Source organism: Eleutherodactylus coqui, chromosome 11 (assembly GCF_035609145.1).
Source record: "Eleutherodactylus coqui strain aEleCoq1 chromosome 11, aEleCoq1.hap1, whole genome shotgun sequence".
NCBI classification, from domain to species: Eukaryota; Metazoa; Chordata; class Amphibia; order Anura; family Eleutherodactylidae; genus Eleutherodactylus; species Eleutherodactylus coqui.
The window spans coordinates 128,129,890-128,157,713 of NC_089847.1; the positions used below are offsets into that span (position 1 = coordinate 128,129,890).

At 46.0% G+C, this 27,824-nt stretch overlaps 1 protein-coding gene across 1 annotated transcript in view; it reads left to right on the plus strand.

Annotated features, from left to right (window-relative positions):
* The first annotated feature begins 9,015 nt into the window (after positions 1-9,015).
* The window catches only part of SLC1A2 (solute carrier family 1 member 2), a 116,240-nt gene continuing 97,431 nt past the window's right edge, over positions 9,016-27,824 (plus strand). The window contains exon 1 of the mRNA XM_066582484.1: positions 9,016-9,080. Within this exon, the coding sequence (XP_066438581.1) occupies positions 9,064-9,080 (17 nt within the window). The 5' untranslated portion in view covers positions 9,016-9,063. The remainder of the gene's footprint in view (positions 9,081-27,824) is intronic.

Sequence of the window (27,824 nt, forward strand, 5' to 3'; positions counted from 1 at the left end):
GAGAAGGCATCATTTCACCTGCTACGAGAAAATGCTGCTTGATGGAAAAGACCATAAAACTCAGAAGATTCAAAGTTAAAAGTGCAATAAGATGAGCAACTATAAGACAGACAGTTATCACGACTACGTCATTGAGAAGCCCGAGGGACGAAATAGAATGCAGAATGTTCAGAAGAAACACTTAAATGGTCTTCGGGAGTTGACAGCGACTTGATGTCAAGATGATGATGTCTCTAGACGAGTTCCTATCAGGTTGTATAATAGCTCCTGGGCTCCAGAGCAGAATCTGTAACAGGGCCCCCAGCTGCCATTTATAATACTGGTGTCCTTCTATGTGGCAGAAGGGTCTTTAAGCCCCAGGAGCACCCGGCCCGAGGGCTATACTGCTGAAACAGAGCAGTACGTTCGTCACGCTACTGCATGGGATGACAAGTTTGCTTCTAAGTTCATGAGATTTACCACTAGATGTCATTACAAACTCACTAATGATGCACCAATCACGACTCCCTCACTAATCTGGATTCCGATTTGTATTAGCACAGTGTCGCTTTAACCTGCCGCATATCACTCGTTGTATATTAAACTGCTTAACGGGATCAGCAGAGCCTCCTGCAATCTTATCATCTCCGTTATCGTCTCCTCGATTATTGTTTTTTTTGGTATTTTTCCTGCCTGTTGTCGTCTAATCCCGCAGATCAGACCAGTTGCTCGCGAGTCCATTCTGTGGGCTTTATATAAGTCTTCAGGGAATACAACGCCAAGAAGCGTAAATGTCACATTCCTGTTGCGCATCACATGGTGTTTGATAAAGATCTTAACTGTTCAGTTATCTGTACTGATGCACCGAAGAGACAAATCTAGTAGAAGCATTCGAGATGAGGCTTATTTCTGGGCACTGTTATAATGGACCCTCTTAACTTTTGAGTAGAAGAGATAATGGGGTACAAATTCTGGACCATGCTGGCCACACTGGAAAAGTTCTAAAGATGTTTCCTCCATTACCGTAATGTCACCCTCTTAAATGGGAGATAAGTAAGAAAACGGCAGAGCATCCCAAAAAGGTCCTCTGCAAAGAGTGCAGGGTGGTGTTACCAACTGGTGGAATCACTACACCAGTGGGAGGTGATCTCAATAGACCAGGTAAAGGCAAGCAAATCAGGATTTGGCGCACAAGTTAGATAGCGATTGCGAATAGTAATGGGTGAACTTTTGAAAACTCGATTTTCCCAGTTTCCTGAACTCCAGCAAAAAGTTCAGTTTTGTTCGAATTAGTTTGAGCCAAATCAGAATTTCACCAATACTCCTAAAACACTCTCTAAAAGCCATAAAAGCTCTCTATATAGTGCCGAACTGGGGTGCCTAAGGCCCACCAATAAAATTCATTTTAGAGGCCTGCCGTATAGCTAAGCAAGGCAGGGACTAGGATGGGAGGATAGTGGCCGACCTCCCGAACACCCAGGTATCATTTCAACCAGTCTATGGGTCCATATGAATAAATAAACCAGCCACTTTACTATATGGGTTTTTAGGCTGGCTGATATGTTGCCTATCTGTATGCCCTTCAGTGAGCGTACTGTGCCATGTGCTGTTCATACAGGGGTGAGGGGCTGGGGTGCCCACCTCTGGCTCAGGACCCACCGGGCCATCCATCCGTTGGGCCAGTCCGAGCATGCCTGTATAACATTCTTAGAAGTGTATCTACGTACGTTTGAGCTGTTGGGTTCACGGCAAAATAGCTACGATAAAACGCTGGCGTGAAAGAGGCCTAAGACGGCAGAAAAAGCAATTTTTCTTCTTGCATTGGCTGCCAGATCTCTGACAGGATCTCCATGGTTCCAACACAGACGTGAACCTACCTTTAGGCCTCATTCACATAAGCACTGCGATCTTCAGCTGAAAATCGTACGAATGATGGAAAGCTATGACAAGTTGCAGCTAAATCTCACGTTTTCTCCCCAATCCAATTAGAATTCACTGTTTTTAAGGCACATTTAATGAAGAAAAAGAAGAAAGAAAGAAGAAGAAAAAAAAATGGTAAAAGAATGAAAGATTATTCCTTTTTTTCCTCTTTCATTTTTCTCCTTTTAGCAAGGTTTGACCTAAAACAGGGTTCAACTGTTTTGTTTCGCTCAACACCAGTAGTGAAGAACAAGTCCAGGCATGAACATGGCTTCGCTTTTGTTATAGCCAGAGACTCTAGGACGTTTCGGGGCAGTATGCTCTTCCTCAGATGGCTCTGGGGTGTGCACTCTCAGGTGATCCACAGACGTTGGGATGGATCCGTGGACTTCGCCCATAACTGGAGTTCCTACAAGGAGAAGCCATTAGGAGTTCGGGCGACACTTTGTATTTCGACCTTTCTATAAATATCTCCTGTTTTCTAGATTCGGCCACGGAAATCATGTGTAACCAAGTAGATGCGTCGGAATCATCCAGAAAATGGGAGAGATTTATAGAAAGGTCGAAATGAAAAGTGTCGTCAGAACTCCGAATGGCTTCCAAATCCGTTTCTGTAAGGAGTGCCTTTACACAAGAACGAGCATCGCTGGTGAATGGAGGTGGAGGAGATCGGAGATCGTTCAATAGATGGAATGCTGTCTGTTTACACGGGCCAATCCGTCATTCAGTTTTTTGCATGCATGATGATAGGCAATCAATAGTTTGCAACTGGACAACCTTTCTAAGTCCGAAGGCCCTGATTATCAGGTCCAATCACTGGGACCAGGGGCGTAACTATGTAGCATGGTTTAGGTATGGGTACGGGTACAGATACAGATAGAGGGGGGGGGGGGCCCAGCTCACGTTTTGCATCAGGGCCCCTGAGCCTTTAGTTACGCCCCTGACTGGGACCCTTACCAATCCCAATAAAGTCCTGCTTTTCGTCCATGAAGTTTGCACATATTCCCATTGACCTAGATGAGATGTGGAAACCACCCAGTGGAAATGCTTAACAGTGTCCAAGGCATAAATTATACATAAATCTGTTAGCCTGGGACCACGCCCCCTCTTGACAAGCCCCACCCACTTTTCTACACAGGAGGAAGAAAAATTTGTATCTGTCCCACATGATTCAGCCAATCATTGGCATCTATGGTCACATGCGGTTCATAGCCATATCACTGCTGAAGCCAGTGACTGATTGTGCGGTCTTGTGTACAATGACCATATGACCGCTCCAGCAGCTCAGCGGGGACCGGGGTGGCTGCTCTGGTTTGGGAGGCAATTTAACAGGTGTGTAGTGCTTATTTTATAATTTTCCACCCAGCCTATAGAAGCTTTTTTTAGTTCCCGAAAACCCCTTTAAAGTGACCCTTCGGTTTCAGGACAAATAGTCTTCGTGCTGATGCCCTTCTGATACGCTGGTTCCAGTTCCAGGACCAGAATCTGGGAAGGGGGCAGAGTGCAGCTAAAGTGTAATGTCTGCAGTGAGGGCAGCTAAAGTGTAGTGTCTGCAGTAAGGACAGCTAAAGTGTAGTGTCCACAGCGAGGACAGCTGAAGAGTACAGTCTGCAGTGAGGACAGCTAAAGTGTAGTGTCCACAGCGAGGACAGCTAAAGTGTAGTGTCTACAGTGAGGACAGCTAAAGTGTAGTGTCTGCATTGAGGTAGCTAAAGTGTAGTGTCTGCAGTGAGGACAGCTGAAGAGTACAGTCTGCAGTGAGGACAGCTAAAGTGTAGTGTCCACAACGAGGACAGCTAAAGTGTAGTGCCTACAGTGAGGACAGCTAAAGTGTAGTGTCTGCAGTGAGGACAGCTAAAGTGTAGTGCCCGCAGTGAGAACAGCTGAAGTGTACAGTCTGCAGTGAGGACAGCTAAAGTGTAGTGTCTGCAGTGAGGACAGCTAAAGTGTAGTGTCTGCAGTGAGGACAGCTAAAGTGTACAGTCTGCAGTGAGGACAGCTAAAGTGTAGTGTCTGCAGTGAGGACAGCTAAAGTGTAGAGTCTGTAGGGAGGCAGTGAGCAGCATGGTGCTACACAGGAAAAAGAAAAGCTAGTGAGTAGAGACGAGCGAGTATACTCGCTAAGGCACATTACTCGAGCGAGTAGTGCCTTAGCCGAGTATCTCCCTGCTCGTCTCTAAAGATTCGGGGGCGGCGGGGAGGAACGGAGGGGAGATCTCCCTCTCTCCCCCCCGCTACCCGCCGCAACTCACCTGTCACCCGCACCGGCCCCCGAATCTTTTGAGAGTAGTGAGCCTTATGGGGGAGTATGGGATGATTACAAAGCCCCACAAGTGGAAACTGATAATAGAGCATCCGCATAATTAGGAGATCACTGAAGCCCTGTGTCTTTCTGTTGATCAACACTGAGTTGGAAAATCCCCATAAGTAATGTCAGGCAGTGAAGCAGTGGTCCCATAATGCACTGCTGTTTATGGTTACTTACTTCCCCTGATAAAGGACAGAGGACTTTTGGACTCTTCTGTCTTGGTGACTTATATTCGGCCCCTATACGGCCTTCAACCTGTTGGGCTCGTTGCACCATTAAAGTAAAGGTGCGCTGTTGTTCCCAGCATAGAGAAGGTATCTGATGCCTATGACAGTCATACATGATAGACCAGAATGGCCGGATTGCCCCAGGTCTATGTCAGAGAGATCCGGTCACAGCCCAAACCGGGACATGAACGCCTTATGACCGTATTACCCACCAAAGCTGATGAGAGCAAAGCTGTCTTTGGCTGAAACTGGTATGCCAACTGTTCTAGCTCAACCCTCTCCAGCTTGGGGAAAACTCCAGCCTGGTCCTTGGCATCATGTAAACAGGGGAACCGGTGAATCCCCTGGTGGGCCCTGAGTGAGGAGTGGGCCCTCAGCACCCCAGTGCTGACACAAGGGGCACAATATGGATAGGCAGCCTTTCAACCACCTATTTATTAAACTGGCCAGTGCATTGGGAGGTCTGCCGGTATCCTCCCTCTATAAGCCTTTACTTTCCATTGACATGTATAGAGAATGTGGCAGTTAGTAATTTGTGAAGGAGGATCAGGTAATATTTGCATGCAGCTGCCATGACCACCAAGAAAGACAAGGGCTCCATGACTACACCGCTAGCCCGGTTACAGACCCAAACAGTATGGAGGCTCCAAGCCATATAGGGAGGGAGAGTGGGACTGCATGGGAATCTAATGGGTTAGTTTGTGCATTCGCCCGGTTATACTGGTTTGAAAATGGCCCCTGTCATTGGTTAATGTTTGGGGAGGAGATGGGGTTAAGATTAAATAAAAGTGTAGATAAGGGGAGTGTGCTCCTTCTTCCCCCCTGGACCACGTGCAGCACTCCCTCCCATCCCTCCCTATGATCTGGTGGTTTGGGATTTTCACCCAGTTTTTTGATGATTGCTATATTTTGGACAATCATTGGCTTGGAGTCTTGGTTTCACAGATGTCACTGTTGGTCCCTGAAGGCGATGGAGCAAATACACGCACGCCGTCCGTTTGGCGTGGGTTAGTATTACTGGACTTTCGGTTGAGTTCAAGTTCATTCCTTTGGGGGTCAAGGTTTTTCCTTAAATATTTATGTTAATAAAACCTGTGGGGACTCCCTCTAGACCCAACACGAAGAGTCCAAGTGGTTATTTACTGGATGGTTTATGGTGCCTGTTTTTAAAATGGGGAAGGTTGGTCTTATCCATGCAGTCTTGATCATGATTACTGCCTCCCTCATGTTCGGTTGGACTGACTATTGCTGAAGTAGAGCGACAGGGGAACCCCTAATCTCCATCAGGGGCCACGTCTATTTCTTTACATTGGGCCAATGTGAACCCTGATATTGTAGTGCCATCTCAACGCTTGGACATCTGCCTGAAAGAAGTACTACAGTATATGAGGTAACTACAAGACGTTCTTTATATCCTAGTAGAAGGAGCTGGATGTGGGGTTGCCCCTTTCACACATTAGGAGATGACTGCCATGATGTGTACGTGTGAATTCGTCATCTCTCGGGACATAAGTGTGGGGCCATGATTTTCACTACTGTATTTGGTCAAAGGCAGCTGGGCAGAGGGGTTCTTAGGAGCTAACATGCTGAACCCAATGGGGAGTCTTCTACTTACCTTCCCCGTTGCTTCCTGGCTCTGCGCTGTCAAAGTTGCAGCTACAACGTATCCCGCAAACTATATGGCTCATGCATAGAATGACAGAAGTAGTCGTCTCATCCTATGTGAATGGCAAGAAGTCCGCCGGGTCAAGACCATGCAGAATTCAGGGGATAACATTGTGATGCAGGAATGACCGCACGGACTAATTCCATCCAGTGTGAAAGGTCCATTAACGATTTTACAATTTCCACTTTAAGGGGGTTTCTGACCTTAAAAAGCAGAGGCGAATACCCCGGTTGGCCCGGAGTCAAGGTGGGCCGCTGACCTGGTAAACAGGATTTGCAGATATTGGTTAAATGGAGTCTACCAATTCCTGCTCGCCGCATCCTCCATATACATCAGCGGAAAGAGGGCGACATGCATAGGCAATCACCTTCTCTTGAAGTATATGGAGAATGCAGCAGCGAGGAATTTGTGAACGGGATCAGGTGATTGGGTAATATTTGCAAGTAGCTTTACTGAGGCCCCCAGAATGAATTGTACTGGTGGGCCCTGGGCACTCTGGTCTAACACTGCATAGGGCAGAACCATCTCCTCCCCATCATACTGTCAGATCTGAGTATTAGTATAGTATTGGGGTGATCAGGATAACAGCCTGGAGCACAATGTAGCAGAGGGTCGCGATCAGCCGCGGCTGTACGATTATGTGGGAGGTTTGTGTATGCCCCAATAAAGAAGTAGACATGTTCTTGCTGGTGTATGAGATCTGCTGGGTACAATAATTAGGGTCCTCGGTGAAGAACAGTGTGAGGCTAGGCTTGGTGTGTTCTGAAAATGTGGTTTGTCAATTAAGATGGCCATACACAAAGAACGTTAAACTGACAATCAAAATAAGGAATAGAACAAATGTCTTCTTTTTTGCCCAAAACAGCACCACTCTTGTCCATGGGCTGCGTCTGGTACTGCAGCTCAAACCAACAAAACTTTGAATTGTTGGAAGTCCTTGATTTCCCCTCTCAACTTTTGCCCAATGTAGGGTTGTATGCTGGCAGTTAACATATTCTGAACCGCCCCTTTACCAGAGCATCCGTCCCTTTCATGATTGGCGGTTCCCTAAATGGAAATTAAGAGTCATGACAGCATAAAATCACATGATAAGTTTTCAGTTGATCAGTTTAACATTAGATGGGAAAATCCAGTGATCGGAGCAACTTCCAACGAGGCCGGGTCATCGATGCTAGACTAGCCGGGGCCGGGATGTCACTGCCAGTCGTGTGGGGTTTTCTCATGTAACCGTTTGGAGAGTATATAGAGAATGGTGTGATTAAGGATAAACATCCAACAAAGGGGATTCTGTGGATGGAAACAACTCATTATCAAAAGGCGTCAGAGGAGGATGTCAAGAATGCTTCTGATGAACAGGCACTGCACAGTCAAGCAAATCGCAGTTGAACACAACACTGATGTCCCAACTACCATGTCCAAATGCACAACTCGCCATTCCTTAGCACCGATACATATGACCAGTTCAGCACCATCCTGCATAAGTAACAGAAAGGTGAGACTCCAGCGGGCAAAAGAGCGCAAAACTTGTATCACTGAGCAGCGGAAAAACATCTCCTGGTCAGATGGATCCAGATTTCAGTTGCTGATGGGAGATCAGAATTTGGCACAAGCAGCATGAACCGCTGACCCCTTCCTGTCCGCCGGTCAGAACATGTCAGCGCCGCCATCTAATCTGCAGTGACTACAAGAAGCTTCCTGTCCGCAGGAGCCGATATTCCTGCAGAACCATTTTAACAACTAATGAAATTTACACCGTGATGAAGTGCTACAGCTTAGAAGGCCAAAGAAGGTCCAACACATTACTAGACGGGGCCTTCAATAAACTGGCTATTCACGGTAGGAGTTAAATACATATAAAGATTAACCCTTTGCAATCCAATTTTTGATTCAGGGTTTCCTAGGGGGTTTTCTCTTTCTGCTATTATACAATGGCGCCATCTGTTGGCTAGAGCCAGTACTGCGGTATGTGACATGCCAAAGAGGCCCCCGACAACAGAGCGGCCAGTTTTCTACAGTAAGAATACCCTGCCGGATGTCTTCCAACATTGGAGGTGTACAGCCTTCAATCAGAATGTCTTCAGACATCAGACAGTGGATTGGAAAGGGTTAATACAGTTTGGACATTTTGGTAAATATTTGTTTTATGATTTTTCAAATTAAAAAAAGAACTAAAATCATGAATCTCAGTTTCCTATTGAAATCTAAAACAAGCGAACTGCTCTACAACAGAACAGCACAAGAATATCAGGATTTAGCTTTCACATTTAAGATGAAAATTCTTTTTAAAAAAGTGCTTTATTAATTTTTTTCCCCAATTTTTGTAAACAAAATTTCTTTTTTTCCTGTTTTTGGTAAATGGAAAACATAGAAGAATAATCTAAATATCGAGGGCGCTCCTCGCTTCTTTTTTCTATGTATGACGAGATGCTGACTACGATGTAAGGCTAGGTTTAACCGGAGGCAGAGAATTCCCAGTTCAGAGTGAGATCTCGATTGCCATGCATGCTCTTAGGGAAGGCTGAGGATTTAAAGGAGTAGCAGCGAGTGATGTCAGCCCTGCCTAAAATAGAGAGGGATAGACTGCAAATCCACTGCTAGGAGACTAAAACCTTCCAATCCCGCTCTAGTCAGCAGCAGGTCAACACAGTGCTCCTGGAAGAGGAGAAAGCAAAGGATCAAAGCAAACCCACAAGTCCACCTCCCCCCTGGCATCAACCAAGAGAGCTCAATCTTCACCAGGGGTGGCAGTGCAAGCCCTCAAGTCATTTCAGGTCTAGATGCTGGAGAGACATTGAACGGAGGCAGGTGCTCAGCGCGGCCAATTCCTATTTCTTTTTTGGGTGGGGGGAACTCTGAGGATTATTAGAAACGTCTTATGTCACTATTGAAGGACTTCCCAAAGATCTTTTAAAGTGACCCAGTCCTAGGGACCTCTTGGAGAAGACACAGAACCCTGAAACATCATGACGTCTACTGAAGGGTGAGATGAGTCTTCTTCTTCTTCTCTAGTAGGTTCCACCAGGTTGTTTTGGCTTCAGGTGGAAAGGAGTGTAATATGATGGCATGAGAATTGCTCAATGATGTTCCTTTAGACATTCGAAAACTAGGCTTTTGCAGTGGGAATTCACTACGAGACGGATGATCCTACTGAGATGAGCAGAGCTGGAAGGAGCGGGAGGATAGCAGGCTTTACACACAACCCATTAAGGGGTCTTTGTTGTGAACAGCTGTTTCCATTCTCCCCGTGTCTTCCAGACAAAAGATCGCAGTCGTAGACCGGAGGTTTTGTCTACGGTTTTCTAGTCTGTAGCTTCAGGGGATCGGGAGAACCTGCTTCATTCTTAGGTTTTTTTTTACAGATCTTCTTGATGCACCTTGGCCAGATCTTTGAGGGATCTACCACATGTATTTATATGTATGATTGGGTTAGACTGACAATGCTTTGATTTCCAACGCCGACTTCCTTCCCCAATTCATGCAAGGATGATTGATTGCTGAAAATTACCATAGCCATGTATAATAGGGAGGTGGAATGATAGAACGCGCCGGGGTCATGCACTAATTTGTTGCCAATTGTGAAATTATGGTAATGCCTTCCTATCGTCAACGGGTTCCTCATTCATTGAGTATTCCTTGGAAGAGCCGAGACGTCTCTGGAGGACGTTTCGCAGATTGTCCTTAGATTAATACTTTTACAACCACAATCTAGATGATTCAATTACTTTTTACCGAGAGATAAAACAGGTCCCGTGGGGGGCAGCGATGGCAGAAGGCCACAAGATGATGTGCCTTTTAACAGCGCTTGATTAGAGAGCATGGTTGTAAACACACGAGGCTGCTAGTCCAATCTCGCTCCGTCTCAGCTCATTTTCATTGCGTTGGAGTTGTTTCGATGTGCCGGGAAGAGGTTGAGCGGCCTTCGGAGACCTTCTGTTGTGTAAAGGAAGGGAATGCAAGACTTTCGACCAGGTGTGAAGTCATGTTGCATCTGGATACATAAGGGCTGCATTAAAATAATAGGCACAGAGCTACAAAACAAAGCAGGCAGCACTCAACCACCTCTACGGCTCAGAAAGGGAATGGTAGGGTATGGCTTGGATTCTGAGGGGTTATTGGGTCATTTAGGCAATTTACTCTATGAAAAGCAATAAAAGCTTTCCGCATTGATGGCTACTTAATAAATCATGCCTAGCCCCAGGTGTTCGGTGGAGCTGTATACAGCCTACAATTATTCATTACCCTACTTTACCACTAGAGGCGCTGTTTCCCATTGGCATCTAAAAATATTATTTCTTTTCGACCATTCGATGATATGCACTGGTCATAGATGGAAAGACTTGTCCACTAGCCCACCAGGTCTCCGATGTATTTTACTATAGGGATGTTCTTTGCATAGACAATGGTACGGCACATGATGTTTGGACAGACGTGGATGAGTTTTCTCCTTCTTGTAACTTGTGTTCATGGTTATTGGCGAACATGTATTCTTCAGTCATATAACTGATTTAATGATTCAATTATCATAAGAACAGGAATAAAAAGTTAAAGAAGGTCACATGATCGTTTCATTAAATGTCATCTGTAATTCCTTCTTCCCCACATCTGTGAATCCTATCCATAGATGGGGGAGTGTAGACCATCCTATCCGCACCTTCAATTCTGAACAGCTTCCCGCCCCAGAAATCAGCTTTTTTTTCACTTTGCATGCCGTATGCTAATTAGGTCTAATCCGTCTGATGGGTGGTCCTGTCCATGGCACTGGTATGGCTTTCTCCCCCTCCTTTCATGAGAGCCCTGCCCATTGTTAATTGACTGATTGTGTGTCTTTGACCCCGCGTGGGCGCAGAACGTCAGAGAAAGGTGCATGCGCAGGGACTTAAGCACCCGCATGTACTTTTTTACTGGTATTGCGGTGCATGTACGGCATCTGGAATGCACTATGTATGTCTTCAGCTTCCTGGATGTCAATCAATAACCAATAGGTGGGATTATTACAAAAGGAGGGGGGAAACCGGATCGGTGCCGAGGAGTCGGGGACTGAACCGCCCATCAGTCAGCTTAGTCCTATATGGAAGTGTGGAATGAAAAAAAGCTGATTTGGGGGACCTGGAGCTGCTCAGCACACAAGCGAGTGTAGACAGGGTGGTCATCATCCCCCCATCTCTGGATAGGAGTCGTAGATGGGGCAAATAGAGGGTGACAAACTTCTTTACTAATTAACTTTAATGGCACATTTTCATTGGTGGAGAGCTGTACTTAGGCCTTATTCACACGGGCGAGTGCCATTTCGGGCACTGAAAAATTGACTGGTTCCACTAAGAGTGTAGGTGGGCTGTACATCAGTTTGTATGGTGTTTAACCTGCGAGTGTCATCTGAGTGTAATCTGTTTTTCACACGTGTCAAAAAAAACCTGAAGTGGCTCAATTTTTTGTCATTTAAGTCCCAACCCCTTGAAGTCAATGGATATGTAAAAAAAAACGGAGCACACACGCAGGCCATATGAGCGAGTTTTGTATTGCTTTCATGCGCTCATTGACTTTGTGTTCTTGCGGTGCCAGAATAGGACATGCTGCCATTTTTTACCATGGACTATCAGGGCTCCTTCATACGGACGTATACGTCTTTGTGCACGCCTACGTATTTACGCTATGTGCGAGGCTTTTTTGCACGCAGATCGATGTATTTTATTGTACTTTTTGCACACGCAGGGCATGCTCATTGATGCGCGGCAGACGAACGCGTCACTCTTTAAATGGCTATTTAGCCTGCCGAGTTCCAGATGTGTTCTTTCGTTCCACGGAATTGCACAGCGCATTGCGCATCTGTGGGCGTTAGCGCGCCTCCCATAGAGTTGTATGGGGACCCTTGGTGTGCAAAGGCGCAGGAAAATAGAGCAGGTCCTTCTTCTGTGATGACATTTTGAACCGTAAGATCCACAAATTGCAGAGTAGATGCATTTGCCGGACCGTCTTGCAAATGAACCAGCCGTCTAATCTTTGTCGCCCACTTCTCAACCGTGTGACTACAATTACAATTTTACTGCAATATTAAGGCGTCACCATATGTGAAAACACATCTTTGATATTTTTCTTGTCACTACAACCAACGGACCAAGACCATGCCATGTGAAACATCCCCACCATAACGGACCCTCTGCTGTACTTAAAGGGGTATTTTGGTCACAGACTAACATTTTAATATCTACTGTACATCATCACAATAATTGGCTCACTATACCCGCTCGAGATACTTTCTTCATTCTTTTCTTCATATGACCCTCCGCCTAAAAAATATCTCCACTTCCTCTAACATCACTGTTGCTACTTCCTGTCCATAGCCTCCAACTTCCTGTGAGCAGTGCATGATGGGAGGACAGGAGCGGAATTGCTCATGTGCAGGTCAGAGTGCTGGGCAGTTATATCTATTGGCTTCAGTGTGAGGTTGGTGCAGGTAAGTTGTAGGACCCGTGAGTTGTGGGCAGAGCTACGGTGCTGGCTCTATGCATGTAATCACAGCGGCAGATCGGCGGCTGCACGGGATGAAGAAGAGGATCCAGAGTGGCCGATAAAAGGTTAAGGCTGCTGCTACTTAACTGTAACTCCTAGATTTCAGTCTTTTCAGAATTTCCATCTTGTGCCCAGAAAAGCCCTTTAACTGTTGGCGCAAGACACTCAAGCAAAAGGCTTTCCCCAGGATCCTCCACACCCAGGTACTTCATCTGATATGAAGATGGAGTAGTGTGATTCGTCGCTTCATAGAACGTTCTTCCATCACTGAACTGTCCAATGACGACGCTCCTTGCACCATTGTAGACGGGCTGATGCGTTGTGCTTCGTGACGGATGCTTGTGTGCAGTTCACATCATACACTATGGTGACACGTCGAAGGGTCCGCATCTCACGTAGCATCGTTTAGGACATGTGACATGCTAATAGGAAACAATCCAGCCTACTGTATGAACAGACTGGTGTGGTGGGCCATACCCAATCAGTGGGATATGGACTGATTCCAGAGATTATGGTTCATGGCAGGGATTTTGGCAACACCAATGGAATAGTCTACTTTAGACAATTTTGCTAGAAGGGTTCTCCGATAAGTTAATAGCTCCAGCGAGCAGCTGTAATGTGTTAGAGATCTTGGCAGCAGGTGTTTGATTCTCCTGCAGCACCACAACAGGGCAAATGAAGTATTACACCGTTCCCAACATGTTGTGTCCTCCAGAGATGGAGGCTCTTTTTGCAGACATGCTTTGCTCTGTTGGTTCTAAACACAGGACGCCTCTATTAAACCAGAATTCCCTAATAGGGTATTTGAAAATGGGTTTTATGAAGCCGGCATTTGTGAGATTGCAGCATTTCAATCAGTCGCTTTCAATCAAATGCAACATTCATCTGTTAGAAAGCTGGAAGCAGTGCAGCACCTGCCATTGTGATAAGCTTCCTTGGCTCTGCAGCCTCGGACGGCGGAATCCACTCAAACCGGATCTTAATGCACCCATTTCTGTTATTACTAAAGGCTGTAGGTGGCAAGAAGGGTTCTATACTATAACAAAATATACCATGTGATACCTGGTGATACCATGTGAAATACCTACAACCCAATCTGCATGTGGGCAAGAGAATGTACTGGATATAGATGCGGCTCAGTTACAGAATAGGGACTTATAAGAGTGTGAAGATCGTGAAAAGTGCTTTGCCGGATATGATTTTCACTGGCCATTAGATGACATTGAATACATTGAGTTACGAGGTTTGAAATCAGCTTTTAGTGTTTCTACGAAATCAACAGGTGAATTAATTTACCTATTGCATTGTACAGACTGATTGTCACTGCATGTCGGCCGCACCATAGTTACGGCGCACCGGCTGCAACACAGAAGCATGTCTGGGCTTGTGTCGTGATCTCAGTCCAGTCCATGTAATAATGACATTAGTACATGCTCCTTGTCATTCAGCGCTAGTCGCGAGTCCACATTCATTTGCTGATTGGTGGTCTGATTGGTCAGCAAGGAGGTGTTGTTCCTAGCCAGCCAATCATCCACTATTATATATATATATTACAGCCCCTCCTTTCAGAGGGCACCGGTTATTCCCTTCATGGTGGAGTTATGCTCCAGTCCATGTCCGCTGGGAGCCATTCTTGTCTCAAATGAGTCTCTAGAGTTGATTCTTATTTTCTGGTCTTGTACATCTGCTATTACAGTTGATATTTGTTGCGTCCTCAGGACGTGCAACCTCAATAACACAAACAAAAGGCACAACTGTGCAAAGGAAACATAAAACTAGGAGGAATTCTCTCCCTATAGACCCCTAACCCGGGAGGGGTCCCTGCCTACTCGGTGGACCGATCGCTCTGACAAGTGCGAGCCCACACGCGTGCCTAGGCCACTGACTAGTCCCTATCAGGGAGCCCTTGCACAAAAGAAAGGTGAAACAGAAAACTAAAACAGAAAAGCACTTAGCTAGTATGGAGAGCTTCAGCCGAGATGTGCTGCTCCGTCGCTGTCCAAAGGCAACTGAAGAAATTGACCAGCACAGGAGATAATGCTGGCACTGTTTAAGTAGGAGCTGGGCTACTCAGCACCAGGTGCTGACTGACATTACTCCTGCAGCTACCACACCCCTCAGCTCCCGGAGAAGCAAGGGCACACCCAAAACCTGGTCTGGCCTGCAAGCAAGGTGCAGGCCTCAGAACGTCTGCAACAATATTCTTGATATTTACATCTGACAATTGTTACCCATTTCTAATCGTGGGATACCCTCAGTAGCCCCCGTGTTCCGGATGTGGGTCCGTCCTCGTCAGGACGATTGCTCCACATTAATGTGATAGGGCGAGGTTTCCCTTACCTCATTTTAGTTATGTTATATGTTGTTTTCTTCTCCGCATTATTACTAGTGTGTATATCTGTCATGATGGACAACTATTATGTCTGATCCGGACGAGGCGTTTTGGCTCAGATGTAACACTGAAGAAGTAGCAAATCAGCCAAAAAGGTGCAATCATTTTCAGAACATCAACTTGCCCTCTGGCCTCTACAACACCCTCAATGGCTGGAACAAGTGTATGTTAGAATGATGCCTCATCTCAATGGTGGCTGTAGACACTCACTCCAATGATGATGGCCCTTCCCCAGAAGAAGTGAAGGTTCACATGTATGTTCTCTACAGAATTGCGTCATTCAACATCCAAAAACATATGATTATGTCTCTGTATAGGACTTATCCTTAGCGGCCTACACGGACGTTAATATATACACTCTATTAACGCGGATCACACAAATTAGTTAAAATTAAGCACAAAACTAGGAAACTAACCGTAGACAACTAACAAGGGAAGTTCTTGCCTAAAGGCAGGGCACTCACCCAGATGAGGGCAAAACCATGTCAGGAACCTAGGGAGACCCTGACTATCCCTAGATGATTAAAGGAATATGTGGTAAAGATAGATGATAATCTATAAATGACCACTTAGGAGCAGGTAATAAAATGTTAAATAACCTCCAGTAAGAGTACAAAATACACAGTGGGCTTAATTTAGCTTGAGATCCAGGCAAGGAAGAGCAGACTGGACCAAAACACCTATAGACAACAGTCTTCAGACAGGAGTCCACAAATTGGACAAAGAATACCTTCAAACTAGAGCCCACCAATAGACAAATGCCACAGACTTGACCAAAAGTATAACCGGCGTCCTCTCACAGGAGGAGCTGGAATAAATACACATGCACTTATGCTGATTGGTTGGTGGTCTGTCTCACCTCCCAGCCAACCAATCTGTCCACAGAAAAAAGAGCAAGGAATCTGTTGATGCCCAGTGCAGAAAATGAAAGGACGCACACACCAGTGTGATGATGATGTGGGCATTGGCTGACGCAGTCATGTCACCCTGGACCCATACTTTGGCTGCACTGGGACTTCTATGTAACATTTTGGACTACGCTTAGCTAAACAGCCAACATGCAAAAATATCCTCTAGGAAATCTACAGGACACCGAATTTGAGGATCACTCTGCATACTAGAACTGGCTTGATAAACGAGCTCAACTACTTCTTCTGGCCACTAGAAGTTAGCTATCTTAACACTGGAAACAGGGGCGTAACTATAGAGGGTGCAGGGGATGCGGTTGCACCCGGGCCCAGGAGCCTTGGGGGGCCCATAAGGCTTCTCTTCTCCATAGAGGAAGCCCAGTACTATGAATAAAGCATTATAGTTGGGGGCCCCGTTCCAGGTTTTGCATTGGGGCCCAGGAGCTTCAAGTTACGCCTCTAACTGGAAATATTCACCTCTATTGTCTTCTATGTGACAATCACAATATGTCTAGTACTTCACCAAAATCCACCTAGACAGTCCTACATAAGTCATTAACAACTATGACGTCCAGCATATATTAAGGTATGAAGATGGTCCTAATGTGTGTGTTCTGGACCTTGTTTGAACGACCTTGTCTTACAATCAGCCATGTTTCCATGTGGAATATTGCTTCTAAAGTATAGGGTTGGGTTTATACTCACATGTGAAAGATCTGACTTATGATCCAATAGTTATGAGGATGTCTTCACAATGGCTTTTTGAGTTTGAATGGATTCTACTTGGTGCTCATCAGGGATGGTGCAGAGACAACATTTGGTATGAGTGGATAAATGTTCGATCTCAAGATTCCCAAGTTCTGAACTATTGATCGTTTCAATGATACTAAACTGGTCATCTTGGGTGGAGATTGTTGGCCCACCATGGCTGAACATCTCATCTCAGTATAAACTCATTGACAAAAAAATAATGCGCCAAGGAGTTTCTGGAATTAAACGTTATTTGTGTGAATGTATTGATGATATGTGTAAGTGATTGCAGTAATAGAGCAAAAAGATACGTTAATTGGGGAAAACTGTACTATGTAAAGCAGGCTCGAGTACCCTACAGGGCCTAGATACATGATGAGATATGGTTGGACATAGAGGCATACAGGCTTCATATGTTATACTGAAGCACATTTGCCTACAGATGTTGCAAACAGGCCTCTAGATCCTGCACACTCATAGGCTGTTGAAGTTGGCATCCCAACGGGTCCCATAAAAGCTCAATTGGCGATAAATCTGCCAAACGGGCAGCACACGCACCCTTGCTGGGTGGAGGCGAGCATTATCCTGCTGAAAAATTACTCTTGGAAGCCTTGCCATGAGAGACAACACATGTGGCTGCTGGATTTCCGGCACATATTATTGAGTTGTTAGTGTCCCTCGATCACTAATAGAGACGACCAATTGTCTTATCCGATGCCCACCAGACCATCACACCAGCAGAAGGCAGTGTGCTGCTGTACAGCAAAGGCAGAACTGAGATACTCACCTCTACGTTTCCAGACATGAACACGGCCATCATCATTGCCCAAACTAAACCTGGATTTGTCATAGCCGTCCTTGTTTTTTGTCCACACCACCACTGCAAACAAGGCAACAGTGTTGGGGTGTTAATGGCAAGACACAGAATGGGCACCATAACACCAAATTTCCATTTCTGCTTGGAAATGGTCTGGGCGGAGATAGGGGTCCGTAATGAAAGTGCCACCTGTGTCTGGATGGTGGACAGCAAGACTGCTGGATCTGGTTGTGCTCGTCAGCGAATGAAATGGTCCTTTTTACCGGTGGTCTGTCTGGGTGGTCTGGAGCATGCTCTCTATGTGTGTGCCCTCATGTAACTACTGCCAGAATGTTAGAATGGCCTAGATGGTGGAAAATTCATCGAAATGATCCTACTTCTCTCATTCTAACAATGCGTCCCATCTTAAAGTCTGTTAACTTGGCAAAATGTCTTCGGATGCGTCGTAGAGGGTCCTAGTGGTCAACGATCTCCCAACAAGAGGTCTACTACAAAAAGTAGCTTCTAAAAGCCTTTGTATAGGGCAACGAGGGAAGGACTTTTATGGCCATTGGTGGCAAGACTCAGTGACTAATCAGATCACAACCGTAATATTTACATCTCTGCCTGAGACATTATTTTTCTTGTCAATGACCGTAGTTCATCAATAGTTCAGCATTAAATATGTAAGCTAAGTACTTTCCAAAGTTACATACCCAAAAGTTGGTTAGACTAGAGATGCCGACATCATGTCACTGTTACGTCGGCATTATTTTACACCATGACAACAGACTAATCTGCACGCAAGACATTCGAATAAGTATGTCTAATAAGTATGTGACATCCTAAGTAGTCTTTTAGGAACACACCAGAACATACCGCACGAATAGTCAAGATCTGGAGTAGAGAGGGCCAAGTGGGAAAGGATAAAACATGAGTTCTCTCCATGTGTTCCACTTCTGAAGGAATTGCAGTCTCATTTTGATCGCCCAAAGCTGAAAAGATCAATAGAATCTTTGGCTTTCCAATCCCTACTTCAAAGCTTGTCGGGGGTCTATTCCTCGGTCCCTCGCAACACGACACTTGAAGGAGGTGACACTTCAAAGCTGCTCCCTCCGTACACCTTGAGATGTTGTAAAAGAGAATGATTAATACATCAAACAAAGCGCGTAAAGCTTGAAATAATTAATTAGCTCATATACGGAGAATTAAATGTTTGCAAAGTGCGATTAGAACGATCAATATATGTAGGACAATGCCGAAGATGAAAGAAGCAGCAGGTGGAGAAGAAGGCTGGACCTGAGGCCTCGTCAGCCTATACTATGAGCATACACTGAATGACCTCTTTATTAGAGTCCCCCATCTAGTAGCGTGTTGGACCTCCTTTGGCCTTCAGAACCATAGTAACACATGGTGACGTCCATCCACAAGTAAACATTCCAACTCCCCTTCTACCAGTCTGACAGGAAGGGGTCAGCGATTCATGCTGCCTGACCAAATTCTGACCTCCTATCAGCACGGGGCTACAGACATCTGGATCCATCTGACCAGGAGATGTTTTTCCTCTGCTCAGTGATACAAGTTTTGCGCTCTTTTGCCCGCTGGAGTCTCGTCTTTCTGTTTCTCTTAGACACAATGGGGCTGGAACTGGTCGTCGGCTGTTATAGCCCATCCGTGCTAAGGAACGGCGAGTGCATTCGGACTGGTCAGTTTGAGCATCAGCGTTGTATTTGGCTGCAGTTTGCTTGACTGTGCCGCGCCTGCTCCTCAAAATGATTCCTGACATCCTCCTCTGACTCCTTTCAGTTGTTTCTGAATGCCCAGCTCCCGCAGGAAGAGTCCATTCTACTATATGTTATATTATTCGGCCACTGCATGTGCCATAGTGTCTGCAGAGTGCAAAACATCTGCCTCCATAGAACTCTGTGATCTCTTGAAGGGGTGTATCCCCAATTGTTGTCCCATATTTTTGTGGAAAAGTCACATGTGCTGGAGCCCAAAAAGGGTGGAAACATATGGAAATTCCATAAAAGTGAAATTTCTGGGCATTCTTTTGCAGAGAGGGGGTTAGGTTTAAATGTCTTACAACCTGAGCTTCAAATGTTTGGAAGTATGGCCAAATAAATGAAGGAGTTGTCTAGTTGTAAACTATTTATGGCCTATCCACAGGCAGCCTGGAGTCCCCTCCAAGCAGCTGCTTGAGGGGCTGATGTGCTCATGCACTGAACTGGTTTCTGCAGGAAGTGAACAGCTCCATTCCCACTACAGTGTCCAGGCTTAGTATTGCAAGCCATTCACTTCAGTGGGAACTTCGCTGTAATACCAAGCCTGGCCACTGTAGAGATAATAGAGCTATATGCTTCCTGTATAAATCAGCTCAGTGCACAAGCACACTGGTCTTGGAAACAGCTGAATGATGGGGGCCCTGTGTGGCAGACCCCAGCAGATCTTCCACTGATGGCCAACACTGCAGATAGGTCATAGTTTACCCCTGGACAACCCCTTTAAAGGCTGTAACAGCTTATATATAGATGGAGTTCAGCAGGGTTTGAAGTATTTGATATGATATGCAACGTTCTCTTTAATCTTGTGGTGCCTGTGTGCGGCGCAGGATGCGGTCCCGTCGCAGCCCCCTGAGCCCTTCCTTTAATGGAGACCCGTTTTACATCCAGCCCTCCCTGGTTATCTACACACATACCATAATTAAGCTGTGATTCTGTACTTGAAGCAACCTATGAAATGGGGAAGAGGAGCTATGCGAGTATCACTGGTAATTTATATAGTATAGTTCAAGCACAATGGAAAAATCCTCTTTGGACAATCCTTTTTGTCTCAAAAATAAGTTTTTTTTTCCAGGCATTTATGCTGCTCTGACCCCCAGCAATCAGCTGTGATCTGGAGAACAACCTCGGAGCAAGTGTTCAAATCCCCTGCAGTGCCTCCACAGGAGAAATGAAGTATTACATTGTGCCCTTTGATATCGGTTAGCTATCTATGTAATGCATGGACGTGGTAGGTCCTCCAAGGTGACCGATGTTCTTTGTAGTCAGTCTATGGAACTAGAGGTTTATACTACATTCATTTTTATAGGTTTTATCTTGGCTGGCCTTAGCTACGTGTGACTCCTGTGGTCACACAGGGCGCCGGCCACCAGGTTGTAGGGGAGGCACCAGGTGGATGTATGCTGGGGGCAATCTCTATCCTCAGGTCTGCCCGACCAGATGATCATCTTCATTCTGGCAGCAACATATTGTGGAGTTGCATGAATCCTTCCCCTCCTGGCTCTCCCTCCTGCCCCTTAATGTTCCGTGGTGCTGCTCTCAGCCCATTTAGGCCCCCGCAACATAATGGCTCAGGTTCGTTACTATGTTCTTGTATTGTATCTATGTACTGATGTTGATTTGTGCTGTATTTATGTTATGAGCTTGGTTCTGGTGTCATATTTATGTACTGAGCTTGGTTCTTGTGTTGTATCTATGTATTTATCTTGGTTCTGTTACTGTATTTATGTTATGAGTGTGATGTTAGTATTGCATCTATCTACTGATGTTAATTTGTGCTGTGTTTATGGTTGTGACTGTGGTCTTGGTGTTCTTTCAATGTACTAAGCTTGGTTCTGGTACTGCATTTATTTTATGAGTGTGGTTCTGGTATTATATTTATGTACTGACACTGGTTCTGGTGTTGTATCTGTGTATCTGTGTACTGATGTACTGAGCTTGGCTCTGTTGCTGTATTTACATACTGAGCTTGATTATGGTACAGGATTTATTCACTGAGCTGCTCTGGGTAAGCTGCTACCTTGCTGCCTTCTGCACATGCAGACTACCTATGAGTGCAATATATATATATTTTTCTTATCATCGGGGGCGCCAAAATCTTGTGTTATTTGTGCTGGTCACATTGTTACTATGCTGTCCACGCGGTTGGGTGTTGAATACTCTGAATGGATCGATTAGTAAGTAAAGCATGGCATCCATCAAAAACAGGTGTAAAGTTTATATACTCTTATGACTTCTTTACGCAGGTGTATTAACCCTTTGCAATCCAATTTTGGATTCAGGGTTTCCTAGGGGGCTCTCTCTGTCTGCCATTATACAATGGCACCATCTACTGGCTAGAGCCAGTACTGCGGTATGGGATATGCTGGAGAGGCCCCTGACAACAGAGTGGCCAGTAATATGCAGTAAGAATACCCTGCTGGACGTCTTCCAACATCGAAGCTGTACAGCCTTCAAGCAGAATGTCTTCAGACGTCAGACAGTGGATTGGAAAGGGTTAAAGCACGTAAATTTATGTGCACAATATGCAGAGAATAGAACCCATTGAAACATATTTTACGTTTTTGTGCAATTCTGTGCGAAAACAACACATCTGGAATTCATTAGGCTAAATAGATAGGCAAATGACCGTGTCCTGCCAGCTCCAGAAGTACAGTAAAATGTGCCGATAGGTGCACAAAAAGGCATCGTACGTAGCACAAATACATTGCCTTGAGGCGTGCTCAAAAACACATGTGTCCATGTGAATCTGCCCTTAGGGCTTAAACAGATGAGCGCGATGTGCCAGGATTTTAATGGGTTTGTTCTCACTTGTTTTTTTGTGGGTGTTTGCGCGCCAAAGAGCCCCATAGAAGTCTATGCACATCTGCGCTCAACGCAGCTCATATCACCAGCACTCCCTTAAACTATTCAGGGCAGAGTGATTCCTGAAGGACCTGGTGATGGCACCGTCATGCTCCATCCCTGATCATGTGATGCTCATCCCAAGAGAATGTCTTACATGCTCCGCCCCTGATTACATGACTGTGACATCATCCAAAGTCCTGCATCCTTGTGCAGATTACAGGTGGACTACTAACCCCCTGAGGCCTCAGTTGCCATGGAATACTGAAGAACACCTAGCCGGACAGCAGCCATGTGCGTACAGGACTGGTGATGATTTCACCATCATGTGATCAGGGGAATAGCATGTAACTCCTTCACTGGGGATGAAGCACCTTCGACAATGTCACTATCATGTGATCAGGGGCGGAGCATGTAAGTCACTCACACACGAACAGACAGGTCGTCGTTAGTAGTTTGACTAAATAATTCCTATTCTAAGGGTATATTCACATGGACATTTGCAAAATCCGGCCAATCTAAACTGTCCGAATTCGCAAACTACTACCCTGCAATTTTGGGGCGCAATTGTTATTTTTCATGCAATTTTTTCATTTGGCGCAAGCGTTTTTCAAACGTGTATGAAAAATAACATCTTAGTTCTCTCTTTTTTTAAATTATGATTTCCCTGGTTACCTTCGTTAAAATCAAATCGCATTCGCATCATGCGACTGCAATCAGTTTTTTTGTAAATGCACCCATAGACTTGCATGGACGATTTTCTGTTGAAAATTACACCAAAATAGGATAAACAGTATTTTTTTTTCACTCGGACTCTGTATTTTTGTTTGATTTCAAAGTGATTTCTGCTGTAAGTCGGTTGGATAAATAGTTCCTGTGAATTTACCCATAGGATGTAAACTAGTAATTATTAGGAATTTATATAATACCAATGTTTCTGCTACATGCACGTCACACTTACAGCTCTGCTACATGCACGTCACACTCACAGCTCTGCTACATGCACGTCACACTCACAGCTCTGCTACATACACGTCACAAACAGCTCTGCTACATGCACGTCACACACACACATCTCTGTTACATGGAAGTCACACACACACACATCTCTGCTACATGTACATCACACACACAGCTCTGCTACATGCACGTTATGCACACAGCTCTGCTACATGCACGTTACGCACACAGCTCTGCTAAATGCACGTCACACAGCACAGCACTGCTACATCCACGTCACACACAGCTCTGCTACATGCACGTCACACACACAGCTCTTTCTTCATACAACAAGGAGGAAAAACAGGACAGCAGAGTCCTGCACACCCAGATCACCCCCTTACAGGACCTGGCGACATCATGACAGGTCCTGTAAGCACACGGCTGTTGTAGGTGTTCATTAGCATTCTATTCCCTACAGACACCAGCGGGCCTCAGTTGCTATGAAATACTACCAAACACCTAGCTGGACAGCAGCCGTGTGCATACAGGACCTTTGATGACATCACCATCATGTGATCAGGAGCAGAGCATGTAACTCACTCAGACACGGACGGACAGGTGGTTGTTATTATTTTGATAGCCTTCTTGTATCTCATCTTACAGACACTCTTGTACCGCTAAGGACGAGACATCCTTGTTTTACTGACACTTAAGACGGATTAATTCGGCCAGGGGGTGATATTTCACTGCTCAACGAATGCAGCGGGATAATGGAAACCTCTAGCGCTGATGTGAACAAGTCCTTATGTGTATAGACAGCTTCACAGCCGTCCCAGCGGCGGTCGCTGAGTGAATGGAATCGGCGCCCACCTCCATTCACAGTAAACGGGCCGTTGTTCATAGATGAATGAACCCCAGTTTACACGGAACGATGATCACTACGTCTGCATGGAAGATCTGATTTGGCCATCTTTTGTATAAATAGGGTAGTATACATAAATCTGTATGTGCTGCTCACCAGCCGCTATCTTTGTATATACAGATATGAGGTGTATTAGGGGGAACAGGGTGTGAGGGATACTGATGGATGATGGCACAGGATTGGATTTTGGGGAAGAGGGTAGAAGAGGAGTTTAACCAAATTGTCCAGAGTAGCGCATCCCAGAGACCTGGTGCAACTCTGGAAAAATCTGGGAGACAGAAGGGGAGGTTTGGAGTATGGAGGAACTTAGTCTAAGGTCATTATCAGAGCGGAGATCATGTGTAGGGCGATAGACAGAAATTAGAGAGGAGAGAGGGAGGTGCAGCACCGAGGAGAGCTTTATGGATGAGAAGGATGAGGATAATTGTATTCTGTAGTGACTGGCACAGGGTGGAGGCATCAGTGTAGTGACTGGCACAGGAAGGAGGCATCAGTGTAATGACTGGCACAGGGTGGAGGCATCAGTGTAGTGACTAGCACACGGTGGAGGCATCAGTGTAGTGAGTGGCATAGGGTGGAGGCATCAGTGTAGTGACAGGCACAGGGTGGAGGCCTTAGTATAGTGACAGGCACAGATTTAAGGCATCAGTGTAGTGACCGGCACAGGGTAGAGGCATTGGTCTGTAGTGTCTGGCACAGGGTGGAGAGCTTAGTGTAGTGACTGGCACAGGTTAAAGGCATCGGTGTAGTGATCTGCACAGGGTAGAGGCATTGGTGTAGTTAGAGGTACAGGGTGGAGGGCTTAGTGTAGTGACTGGCACAGGTTTAAGGCATCAGTGTAGTGATTGGCACAGGGTAGAGGCATTGGTGTAGTGACAGGCGTAGGGTAGAGACATTAGGGTAGTGACTGGCACAGGTTTAAGGCATTGGGACAGTGAGAGGCATAGAGTGGAGGTATTAGTGTAGTGCCTGCCACAGAGTGGAGCCTTTGGTGTAGTGACTGGCAAAGGGTAGAGGCATTGCGGAGTGACTGGCCCCTAGTAATAATATGAACCCCCACAGTATCCCCAGTAGTAAAAAATAACCCCACAATAGCCCCAGTAATATTAACCCCAACAGTAATAATAATAACCCCACAGTAGCCCCAGTAATATTAACCCCACAGTAGCGCCAGTAATAATATTAACCCCACAGTAGCCCCATTAATATTAACCCCACAGTAGCCCCATTAATATTAACCCCACAGTAGCCCCATTAATATTATCCCCACAGTAGCCCCAGTAATATTAACCCCACAGTAGCCCCAGTAATAATATTAACCCCACAGTAGCCCCAGTAATATTAACCCCACAGTAGCCCCATTAATATTAACCCCACAGTAGCCCCAGTAATATTAACCCCACAGTAGCCCCAGTAATAATATTAACCCCACAGTAGCCCCAGTAATATTAACCCCACAGTAGCCCCAGTAATATTAACCCCACAGTAGCCCCAGTGGTAATAATAATCCTACAGTAGCCCCAGTAATATTAGCCCCCCTAAGCCATATATTTACCTCCTCCCTCGCTTCTACTCTTCTCTGCGTTGATCCCGGTGCAGACTCTGACAGCAGTATGTGCCGCCAGAACGTTTCCACCCTTCTCTCCTGCAGAACCAAGGAGGAAAGATCAGAGGAGGAGGATCCCGGGTGGACACTGACGTGAGGGTGTGCACCGGGATCAGCGTCACTGCGTGATTACCGTCTGGGGAGCCGTGGTAATCACTATTGTGGTGCGCAGCCGTCAGTGCGCGTGCCAGCCGAGAGGGCTCAGCGTGCTTTCCCCAGCAAGCGTAGGTTCGCCACCACGGTCCTAGGTGCTCCCCCTAAGGAGAAATGATACCCTTATTGACCTAAGATGCATGTGACATGAACCAGAAGAAATTGAATAGAGTGACCCCAGGACAGCGGGAGTGCTGCCGAGGAGTTGTGGCGGTTCCACACACTGAAATGGATTTAGATTGGCTAGTTGACAGTAGAAATATTAAGGGTGTATTTATACGGGCGATTTCCCACGCAACTTCCATCTGATTGCAGGACGAATGGATTTATATGTTGGGGGGGAGCGGGAGGGGGGGGGGGGGGTGGCACCAGATTCACGATGGCACGGAGGTGGCAGACTGAGGCGGAGACAATACTCCCCAGGAAGGAAATGGTCCTTTGGTCCTCAAGGACCAGATGCTTTTTAGGGATTTTACCCAGGTGGTGGTTTTACTGACCTATTTTTTTCTTCACCCACCAAAATTATTATTGCCGCGTTTTTTCCCCTTGAGATGTGTATATTTATGCCAATATAACGTACAGGAATGGGTTCCTCATGTCGTGTCGGGGTTTTGATATAGTATTTGTATACGGATTACAGGGTGCAAATGGCGACGCTTTTGGTTGGCGTCGGCGGTGGGGCATTTTCTTTTTTTATTTATATATATATATTTTTTTTTATTTTATTAATGTGCATTTTTTAAAACTTATTTTATAACTTTTTTTTAACATCTATGTCCCCCATTACATCATATAAGACCTCTGGGGGTCATTCTGTAGCTGGGGCACCCATAGGAGACGCATCCATAGGAGCTCCAGTTATGGGGAAAACATCCCCTGTAGTGAAGAAAAGGTTCAGGGGCCGGCGGGAGGCGGGGAGCGGCGGGGGAGAGGGGGGAGGAACGGAGGGGAGATCTCTCTCTCCCCCCCTGCTCCCCCTGCTCACTGCTGCAACTCACCTGTCACCCGCGCCGGCAGCCGAACCTTTTCTTCTGAGCGGGCAGGTACTCGCTAAGTGCAATGCTCAATCGAGTAATTGTCCTTAGCGAGTATGCTTGCTCATCTTTAGTCACTTCCCAATTAAGTACAGTCCCCAGCATAACTGGCCCATTGGGGAGATACCCCCCCAGTCCGAACTTGTCCATAAGTCTCCGGATTCAGAGTCGTGGCACCATCATCTACTTTAAGGTCCAAGTCCCCTGTGGGAAGGCGCTCCCTCTCTTTCAGTTGGCGTTCTCAGCCCCGGGCCATTGGGCCCTTTCACTGTAGGGCTGTTCTTCTGGCGCTGCTCCTCAGCATGGGGACAGTGCTCGGGTTGCCCCCTTTAACGCCCGCCTGTGCTGTGCCCCTATAGATCTCCTGCTGGGTGTACGCTGCCTGTCTCACCAGTGACGCAGCACAGACCCTTTCATATTGCGCCTGCAGAGCGCCAAAAGACTTTCCCATGCAACAGGAAAGGGGTGGATGCCTAGTTGGCACTATTTGCCAAGGGGGGACAGAACATCCTTCAAAAGCCTTCCTGGGGCTTGAATTAAATGACGCCATGCTCCTCTTCTGTCTCCGCTCCCCAGCCATAGCTATGGTTGGCAAAGCGGGAGCTTTTTGTACAGTACTACCACACTGTCTTCAGCGAGCGCCATCTGTTACTGTGCTCCCCGTCCCCCTACTGGCCAGATCCTGAACTGTAGGGGGCGGGCCTTGAACTTGCAGCCGCCGACCGCTATGACGGCAGCTTTATGCCGCTTTCTTCAGTAAAGCGGAATGCTGTATCGTTACCTCCTTACATAAACATATGAGTGATATTTCTCTTGGCTGAGAGTCTGAGGACGAAAAATCGTAGCACGTCCTATTTTTGGGTAATTCTTGTTAATAATCGCCATTATTTCCTACGGGAGCGTGAAAGAATCACATCGCACTTACAAACCATGCGAGTGTGATGCATTTTTTAAAATCATCACAATCAATGGCATGAAATGTGATTTTTTTTCACCTGTATGAAATCCGTGCGCACAGCGACGAGAATTGGGCGAGTTCCGGTTTTGACAGCTTCAGCATCAGATAGAGGGAGGATGCGGTGTGAGAGA